This window comes from Montipora capricornis, chromosome 4, assembly GCF_036669925.1.
Source record: "Montipora capricornis isolate CH-2021 chromosome 4, ASM3666992v2, whole genome shotgun sequence".
Classification (NCBI taxonomy): domain Eukaryota; kingdom Metazoa; phylum Cnidaria; class Anthozoa; order Scleractinia; family Acroporidae; genus Montipora; species Montipora capricornis.
Genome location: NC_090886.1, coordinates 53,853,790 through 53,863,789, shown reverse-complemented (window position 1 = coordinate 53,863,789; position 10,000 = coordinate 53,853,790). Strand labels below are relative to the sequence as shown.

The 10,000-nt window shown below is 40.4% G+C and overlaps 3 protein-coding genes across 5 annotated transcripts in view; 2 read left to right on the top strand and 1 right to left on the bottom strand.

Moving 5' to 3' along the window:
• The window catches only part of LOC138047454 (LON peptidase N-terminal domain and RING finger protein 3-like), a 4,206-nt gene extending 1,567 nt beyond the window's left edge, over positions 1-2,639 (top strand). Inside the window, exons 1-2 of the mRNA XM_068894308.1 lie at positions 1-169; positions 969-2,639. The exon at positions 1-169 is cut by the window's left edge and continues 1,567 nt beyond it. Of these exons, the coding sequence (XP_068750409.1) occupies positions 1-169; positions 969-1,617 (818 nt within the window). The 3' untranslated portion in view covers positions 1,618-2,639. The remainder of the gene's footprint in view (positions 170-968) is intronic.
• LOC138047460 (uncharacterized) overlaps positions 2,309-10,000 on the bottom strand; it is a 15,215-nt gene continuing 7,523 nt past the window's right edge. The window contains exons 2-4 of one of the 3 annotated variants that reach the window (XM_068894325.1): positions 4,466-4,641; positions 4,055-4,153; positions 2,309-3,847 (exon numbers count right to left, since the gene is read on the bottom strand). In XM_068894325.1, coding sequence (XP_068750426.1) covers positions 2,841-3,847; positions 4,055-4,153; positions 4,466-4,508 — 1,149 coding nt within the window. In that variant the 5' untranslated portion in view covers positions 4,509-4,641 and the 3' untranslated portion in view covers positions 2,309-2,840. Of the gene's footprint in view, positions 3,848-4,054; positions 4,154-4,465; positions 4,649-10,000 lie in introns of those variants that run through there. The other 2 variants (XM_068894324.1, XM_068894326.1) reach the window with 2 other exon arrangements.
• LOC138047451 (uncharacterized) overlaps positions 6,341-10,000 on the top strand; it is a 15,016-nt gene continuing 11,356 nt past the window's right edge. Inside the window, 2 exon segments of the mRNA XM_068894303.1 lie at positions 6,341-8,559; positions 8,562-9,455. Coding sequence (XP_068750404.1) covers positions 6,465-8,559; positions 8,562-9,455 — 2,989 coding nt within the window. The 5' untranslated portion in view covers positions 6,341-6,464.

Here is a 10,000-nt window from a genome sequence, read left to right as displayed (position 1 = left end):
GCCTGGACTTTAGATCTGAATGCCCATATTGCCGACAAACGGTTGACTGCAGAGCTGTGACGAACACCGCCATAACTTGCGAGGTGAAAGAGATGGCTGAAAATCTGTTCCAAAAGCAATACATCGAAAGAGAGCTCAGCTTTGCCGACGAGAAAGCGAAGTGGAAAAGGTAAGGGGAGTAAATGAACTAATGATGAAATGGTATATGAAATGAATCATTTGAACTGCGGATATGAAATCAAGTGAAGCTATGATCTTCGCAGTTATGAACGCAATTTTTAGGCTTCAGGCTTCTCTACGCAATTGTAAAAATTGCGTTCATAACTGCGAAGATCATAGCTTCACTTGAGTAAATGAACTGCGCAACAATGGTACCTGAGTGGTATGATGCCATGCAAGTTTAGTATGATTATATGACGTGACCTAATTATTGGCATACTTGCAATGATTTTAAAATCTGTCTAAAAAGTGTTTTAACAAGGCACGATGAGTTAAATAAAAAAGCTTGATGGACATTGCAAGATGATTCCACTACATCTAAACGTGAGCCTACGTAATGTGAGATAATCATATGAACCTTCAACCAGACGGCAAATAATTTTCACTTTACTTTGTTGTCATTGTGTGAAGCTCCGGAAGAAATGTCGTTTGATGTAAGCATTCTTAGGTGTGCAAAAGTTCTCACAAAGAAGAAACAAAACGCCAAAAGTTTTATTTGATATGTTGGGCTATGCTGACCTGAATGTTGTATCACAGAGATTAGAGTAATTATATGGACTTGACAATACCGCAAATTCTGTCTAGTCGACATCTTATGCTCTGCGTAATTTCCTGCTCTTGAACGAAACTAAAGCAAAAGATGCATCAGAGAATTTATTACGTATTCTTAAACGGCGCACAAAAAGATTACATAATCAAGCGTGGCTTTATGCCATACATATATTTATCATTTCTTCTTCCGCTTTCAGAGTTGGTGTTGATGAACATACTGAAGTTCCTGTGTTTGTGTGTACGTTGGCCTTCCCATCTTTGAAGTACCCGCTTCACATCTTTGAACCTCGCTACCGACTCATGATTCGTAAATCTTACGAGCTAGGAACCGGGATGTTTGGAATGTGTGCTTATGACCCGGATTTTGGATTCTCGGAATATGGCACCATGCTTTCCATCGACAAGATGGAACTACTTCCTGACGGACGCTCAATCATCCAGACAACAGCTACGAGAAGATTCCGCGTCATGTCGCGCGGTATGACAGATGGTTACAACACCGCAACTGTACAGTGGCTCGAAGATGACGCCCCACCTGAGCTTGCACATGGCGAGGTCACAGACCTGGATATTCTGAGTACCGATTGTAGAAAACATTTACGGATTTGGTTTAGCAGTCTAACGGAGGTACAACAGTCATGTGTTACAAACGCAATCGGTCCAATTCCAAGTGACGCAGAGGAGGAGCCAAAGTACAGCCCAAATGGTCCATCTTGGCTGTGGTGGGCTCTTGCTGCCATTCCACTTCAGGATAGAGCAAAACTGATTATCTTATCCATGACGTCTCTGGATGAGAGACTAAGAAGTCTTCGACGATTTTTAGAACTTTTAGTTTTGAGCAGATAAGAAAAAGACATTTAACCGCGAAATATTGGTTTAGGTCTTTATTAAAACGCTTCAGTCTCTTTAAACATAAAGAATAGTAGTTGAGCGACAAAGCAAAGTTACTTTGCTTTGCTGAGTGATTCTGAACGCTTCTTAGGTGTTATCCTGATGTTTTTCTTCAACGAAAAGACTTTATGAGGTGCTCTTCCTTCTTTAACAGAATTTCAGGAGAAAAAAGAGGAAAAAATCTCCACGTTTTGATTGCAGTGAATTCCCAATATATATCATTATTTGGTCTTTACGGAAGCATAAGATGTATCTAATCCAGGTGAAAAACAATATTTGAGAAAGAACAATAATATTACATTATCAGATTTCTTTGTCCATTACCGAATAAGGACGTAAATAGTTAGTTACTACTTACAACGCCAGGTATTAGACACGTTAGTTTGGTAAGTCTATATCAAATGCTTCTGACCTATGTCTGAGTTACAAGCTTGGCTGCTTTTTAGGCTACAGAAAAGATTACTGTGTGGCGAAAATTCTGCAAAGTGAGTGAATATAATTACGCTAGCGCATGCGCCATTCACGTAAAGACCAAGGGGGTAGCAGGAAATGTGTCAAAATCGTAAATGTTTCAGTCAAGTTGTTAAGAGACGGTAAACATCTCGTACGCACGCACTTGTCGGAGCAAATCTCACAATACCCTCAATAAATCTAAATTCTTTTTAATGTTTTTCGTGTAACGCCCAAGACGACGCTTTGCTAAATATTATTTAAAACAAATTGACTTCTATTTAATATAATTGTGTTTGGTTTGTTTCAAAGAATCTTAGGAGCAAATTTTATTTGATGAGGTTTGAGAAATTTTTTGTATGGAATGGTGTGCGACAAGGCTAAAGGGAAGTAACTGTAGCGACCTGGATTTTGGGTGCAACTTTGTAAGCATTTTTTGTGAAGTTGCTCGAAAATTTGCCATCGCCAGCTGTTTTAAGTTATGAACCATGAGCTATGTTGATTAAAAAAATAACTACATAAAGAAACAACGCCTTTTCTCTTAATGACTTAAGTTATCAGGATATCTTGACCGAGAAACTCGGAAAGGCTTTTCTCCTGAAAGGACTGCCGGATAGGCATGCAAGATGCGAAAGACTAGGTAACCCCACGCTACGCAAGGCCATATCATAATGCGATAGAAGGTTGTTGACTTCAGTCAATTCATGTTCCTTTTCACGTTAGTTATTCTAGGATAGGAAGTGCCTGGATCGCTTCCCAGTAATTTTCTTGTAATCCAAAGACGAGAAAGGTGAATCAACAAGAGCATCACGGGTAATTCCGTGGTCACTAGCGACCGTGTCATTTTCGTCAATTTCTCTCTCTAAGCTTGAGACTGGAATGTCTTCAAGATCTCCTGGGACAGCTTTTTTGAGCATTGCTTTTTGTGTTTCTTCTTTTCCTAGCAAATCTCTTGTATCTCCCTGCTTTGCAGCCTCATTATCTTCACCGCTCGCATTGTCGTTCTCATCATACTCGCTAGGATCGATGACGAAGTCCTCTTTCAGAGCGTCACGGATGAAATTCTCCACCAGACTTTCGTTCCTGCGAAGTCGCTCGATGTTGAAAGGAATTTCACTTCGTTTAGACACAATACTTTCAACATTGACATTTTCGAGGTCGCTGTCGTCGCTGTCCAGTGAGTAATCCTTCCGATCATTTGAGTCACTTTTCTTCTTTAACAGGAATCCCTTAACGTCTCGAATAAGCGTAAAAAGCTTTGTTTCAATTCTAGTTATTTCCTCGAGTTTCTCGTGCAGCTTACGTTTTAAGTCATCGCTGTCTATAGCTCCCGCAGCCAGATTGCCTTCCAGTCCTCCGGCAGTTTTTTTGCCCAGGTGGCTTTCTATCTCTTGTTGGACCACTTCATCCACAAGTTCCTTAGCAGTAACAACATGATCGACCGGCGAGTTCACTGCGGCTGCAGCTTCAGCTTTTTCTTTCTTTCTGTGTAGTTTCTTTAAAGCATTTTCGACTGCTTGCCGAATTCCACTTTGATCGGAATAACTGTTTTCGACTTTCTCCCTTAAATCATCTGGTGTTAGAAGCGTATGTTCTTTGAATGCATCCATTACCGGGAACGCTGCTCTCTGACTTGCGTCCTCATGCTTCTCTTGATCTTTAAGCAGGTTGCTCTCAAAACTTGAGCCAAAAGGGTCGTCTCCAAGTCCCAGATGAAGACTCGGTAAAATATCATCTAAAAAATCGATTTAAACAGAAATTTATATCAATCAGTTTGCTATTTTTGCAACTTATTTCTCCTTGATGCATGATAGATATGCCTCAAGCCTCGTTGATAGAGGGAGAGGGTTAAACATGAACAGATGGATGTCGATGGGGGAGGGGGGGCGGGGGGGTTTCGCGAAGAACAAATATCTGTACATTCGATGAAAATCGGTTTAACCTCGTTTCGACGTTCTCGAAGCCCATTCTGCACTTGTGGTGAAAGCAAAGCACACGGAAATCGAAATAAACCACCCAAAGATCATGTTCATCGTCGCCCCTAGAAGTAAAAGAAAAACAAATAAATCAGTGCTTAGTATGTTTACGTGGAGAATAAAAAGTGCAAATAAATATTCATTTATTGTGTTAGACCAGCCTAGCACATTTACCCGATTTACACTTGAATAGATCGAAAATTGATACCGGTTTGAATCTATAAAAACAAAAGCCAAATTTCAAGGAATAATGTTTTAATGTAAACCAGAAAGGACAGTCCTCAGTTATAATTTACCCAGGTTGAGATCAAAATTAAACAATAATATTTTACAGTAATTTTCATTCAGACACAATCCAAGCCAGAAAAAGATCTTACCTAAATACTGTGGACGTGTTATGCCAGGTTTTAACTCGGTCATTAGTCTCGAAAAACCGCCTTGTTTTTTCCACTTTGGCCGCTGAGATCTTCGAGATCACGGATCAGTATCAAGCAGGAAAAGTTTATGAATTATACATAATCCGTCCGGTTCTTTACTCTTTTATTGCGGGTACCTGCAAACTTAAGAGTGCCTAGATCAATTTCGATATATTAAAATTCTGTCCAAAAAAAAGGTATCATCTCGAGGCTCTGGGGAATAAAGTCATACAAATACTTATATTTATTCCCTGGAGCCTCGAGATGGTGTCTTTTGTTTAGGACTGAAGAATTGGTCTATTGTTGTCCTTAACGCGTAGTGACGTTTGCCTGGCCTCGTTTACATACCCTATCCACGATACGTGGATTTCATCTATTCATTGGCTCAACGAAAAGATAATTTTTAAATGATCTGGAAATATTATTACTAGTGGTAACCTTAAGAGGCGTGCTATAGGTTTAATGCCAGTTTTGAACTTGAGCTTTGCAAAACTGAGTAACTGGTACAGGAGGACCACAACGTAATTATGCGCAAGCCTTGTTCATTTTCGCTTCATCGACAGAGGGCATGCTCTTATAATAATGAAATTCCAACTTACACCGCTTCTTACCGTACGAAAAGCAAGTCAAACAAGCTAGCCCGATAATCTCCATGCAGTTCGCCCAATAAAAGTTAAGAAACGTAAACCTAGATGTTACGCAGTCATGATTCTCACATTCATTCGACTGCATGCTACAACTCTGCAGCTCGCAGTAATTCTTTATGCCAAATGAACTGATTAATAAGATATCTTGAAGAGCCCATAACAGTTGACCTTATCCTCCCATTCAAATCCCCCATAGATCAAGATTCCACCATGTTTCCCGGTGAAAAAAAGCCTTTGCCACAGCTCCCATTTTAGCCACCAAAACCCTCTCATTTCGTATTAACAGTAACAAAAAAAAAAAACACTAATATTTAACAGTACACAAAAAATTATTTGTGAAAAAAACGATCACAAACGATCACTTTCCACCCGATAACCTACTAAGAAGCGTGCAGGACAACCATACCGTCTTCTGATTCCAGTTAAGTCCAAGAAAGGCATTCCAAAGTGATCTCGTGATTTCCCGAGTTTGTACACACTTGAGTGGGTTTTTTTTGAATGATGATTTTAGAGGCTTAAAGTTCTATGGCGACTAATCCTCACGAAGCCGAAATACTAACATGATTCAATTTCACAGTTTAAAAAAGTTTTTTTTTCGTTTGAAGAAGGCATACATTGATGTTGCATCGCCGTCGATCTTGTGAGAAAGTGATTAGCTATGAGGTAATACAAAAAAAACTTGGTCCATTTGTTTATTTTGGGATAATTGAGACCATAATAAGTTTACTGATATTCTTCCTTATGCCTTAAAAGCACTGATCTGTCCGTTTATTGTAATGTATTTCCTTTTGTTTCATTCATATGTGAAGTTTAATATTCGTACCTGAAAACAATCGGAAGTTTAACAAATCGGAAGACTTCCCAAGAAGACCCTTCGTTACAAAATGCTAACCTAGTAAAAGTCAGCCAGTTTAATTCAGTGCTTTTTAAAATCTGGTAGAGGGACATAAGGCTTAGAAATAAGGTGATACTATCGACCGGACAATGTTGATTACTTTGTTCAAGCACAATTCTGTCACTTACAAATGCAGGTAACGCTTTGGCCTCCAGTGATCTACGAAAGTCTGGGTGAGTAGGCAAGAACAAAACCTGACTGTTGGCAATTAGAAAGTTTGTTTCATATCGTTTTCATTCAAACATTAAACAATTTACTTGGGAACAGTTCAACTCTGGCACCATAATAAATTCTTCAGGTTTATTATGAGTTCAGTTTAATTTCTGCAGTATTGAATTCCGCGACCTTTTTACGAAATGATTTCTGGCGTAATAGTTGACCGACAGGACATTTCGTTTTCTTTTCTTCAAACAGAAGGATGAAGCTCTTGGCTTCGATAATTATTATTCTGTTTGGCCATGGTTTGCAATGTTTCGCTAAAGGTCACAGAAAAAGCCACGGGGGAAAGAGCAATGAGAATACCCTTCAAAGTGTGAAGTATCAAGAACATCGGGATGTATCAGTCAAACTCTATGGTGCTACAAAAGACTACGATGACAGTAATCTCAAAACTGACCGCTACTTCGATGATTACTCATCTGTAGTTCCACGCAACAAGCCGTCAAAACTCACAACAAAGCATCGTGTTAGCTCCTCAAAGAGCCACGGAAACAAGCATGATGGTTTCCCTGGCAAAAATGCCACGGAATCAGACAAAGGCAAGGAAGCCCGTAAAGTGGACAGCAATGCAATGAAAGATAATGATGATTCAGACCAATCCCCTGCATCCACAAGGACACAACCTCCACATTCTGCAGTAAAGGCTAAACGCAAATCACTCTCTGCTAAAAGCAATGCCCATGAAATACCCTCATCTACCAAAAAGCATAAGATTTTGGGAAGACGTGGTCGGCATAGACGAAAAGAGATAAGCAAAAGGACAAAGGTGGACGAAGCATTAAGGAGTGAAGGACAAAACATTGAAAGGACCATCGACTCTTTAGACGACCTTCAAGGACCTTACAGTAAAGGAATAGACATGGATGGTATGGACATATCTCAAGTAAATATGATCGACAATAATACTCTATCAGATTATTTTCATGCCTTAAACGACAACGAAAGTGTTATTAGCAAAAACTACAACAACGATAACGACTACTCTGAATACACACCAACCAGGCCTCCATCAACGTCCAAATCGCCATGGGATGAGATGGCACAATCAGCGGAAAGTAACAGCGGCGACGATGATTTCTACGACGCTATTGATAATGGAGATGAGCCTCCTCCCCTTAAAACGAAAAAGATTCGTCCAACAAAATCTCACTTCAACAAGCACAAAAGTAAATCAAACAAACCTGATTCCAGCATCGAAAATTCTGATGCATCATCACAGTACACTACCTTCCGTGAACCATCAAAACAAGATTTTGAAAACTTTTTCCGTGGAATGTTCGACCAGTTTGGAAACTCAAGAAGCCCTGTAGACCAAAACGAACATTTTGATTCAGACAACCTAGGAACACGAAGGGATCAACAAAATGTTACAAGTTTCCTGGACGATCACGATGGACAACGCAATGGAAACGTTACAAGACTGGTCTCACTGGGAAGCCCTGAAAAAGTAGAAGTCACGAAACACACCCAGCAGGACAACATGTCTCCTAATGACGACACCAATTCGGCGTTTTTTGAGGATGAAAGAGATCAAAGGGAAGGGGGTGGAATCACCTCTTACTTTTCACCAGATACTCCGTCATATGAGGAGAGGAAACCATTGGGTTCCAACAGCAATGCAGTAACTGAACAACACATTCCTTTTCCTATGAAACAAGCCTACGAAGCTACAAGGTTACCAGGCGCTGCCTTGTCGCCAGTAGATTTCAAAGGAACTCGAATAATGGGTGGAAACATTTCAGGAGGTCAAATTTCAGGTGGCGTTATTCAAGGAGGACAGATCAAGGCTGGATTGATTGAGGGTGGACTCATTAAAGGCGGACAAGTTGTTGGTGGTCATATTACCAATGGGACTATGGAAGGTGGCGTAGTTTCGAACGGGCAAATGTCAGGAGGACACTTAGTAAATGGCAGAATTGAAGGAGGACAATTATTAGGTGGGGATGTCTTTGGCGGAAGAATTGTGGGCGGGAGTGTAGAGGGTGGAGAAATAAAAGGTGGTGTGGTAGCGGGTGGTCGTTTTCGCGGAGGAAGCATGCAGGGAGGTCTGCTTAATGGAGGAGAAATACACAGCGGCACAATAAAAGGTGGGAAAGTCGAGGGTGGTATTCTGCACGGCGGTAACATAGAAGGAGGCGAGTTCAAGTTTGGTGAGATATCAGGAGGTACTCTCAAATCGGGAGCCATGTTAGGTGGCCTGCTAAAGAACGGTAGTATAGAAGGGGGAACCCTTAAAGGGGGAACAATAGAAGGAGGTGTGCTGAAAGGTGGAATCATGGAAGGGGGTAAATTAAAAGGGGTCTCGTTCTCGCCGGTAAAATTAAAGGAGGGATTATTGAGGGAGGAGTGATAGAAGGAGGTGAAATTGGAGATGGGGTGTTAATCACAAGCGGTAGAGTTAACGCTTCTATTATAGGCACAGGGAGCTCTATGGATAAGAATCAAAGGCTTGGAGGGCTTTTCAAACAAGGAGAAAACACAAATCAGTTAGGACTCAAAGTTGACAGGCAAAAGTATCCTCAGGGAAGCGAAAAGCCTGTTCATGGATCAGAACATTTGCCAGATCCCCTACAAGGTCCGCAGCCCGTTACACATGTCAACCAAGGCCTACAAGAAATGCAACCCAATGTTAGTCTGAAAATTCCCTTGCGCGAGGGAACTCTAAAAATGCTTCCTCAAGAAAACGATACATCAGATGACGATAGCCTTGAAAAGTTACTGATCGAAGGAAAATCAGCAAGTGATAATAACCTTGGGTCTGAACTGTCCTCTCAAAGTTTTTTTGACGAGCAGGAACAACCAAGCCGTGTCATTCAAAGAAAGAGTAATAAGCACCACGTAGTTTTCGATGGCGTAGGATTTGATCTTCCAAACGAAGATTTTGTAGATCTTTTCGACAAAATGAAGAATGAAGATCTTGTTAGTAAATACAAAAAACCTGAGGATGTCGATCTCCTAATCCGGCATAATTTAAAGTCGTCACTCCCCGAGACTTCATCTGAAATGAAAAATTTGCATATAAAACCCGAGGATTTGGAAAAGAGGCTTAGCTCTCCAACAAAAGCTAGATCTAGTGTCTCGAGATCAGATAAAAGGAAAATTGGGAACGATACCAAACAACAGGAAACCGTGCCAAAATTACCACGTCAAAAGAAGCCGGTGAAACTGAACATAAAGGACAGTGACACACGTAAGTTGTCTGCATTTTACGCTAAAGTAAAGGCGCAAAAATAACTGCAAATAAGATAATATGAGGTCTATTGAGAGCGAATCAATTATAATTATCATTCGATGTATTTTTTCCTTCCTTTTCATCGGCCGAGAGCCCACCACGTGACCTGCAAACAACTGTCTACAAATAAGTGTTTTGCTGCAAATAATATTCTGCTCATGCGTACTTGAAATCACGCTCTTGTGTGAAAATGGCAGTTCGCTTCCCTGAGCTTTCAGAAAAAGATTTAATTGTTGGGAATTGTGAAAAATAAAGTTAACTCAGTCATCAAATTATTAAAACAATTATTGAACTCGCTTATCGCAAATAAAGTGATTTGTCAGTGTCTCGCAGATCAATTATTTGCTCAGCCTTCGGCTTCGGCAAATAATTGATCTGCTCGCCACTGACAAATCACGATATTTTGCTCAACCTCGTCCAATAATTGTTAATTATTTTAAATTTATTTTTCGATTCAGTGCGCTCATGCTACGAAAGTGATTTTTCTCTGGACACACTGTGTC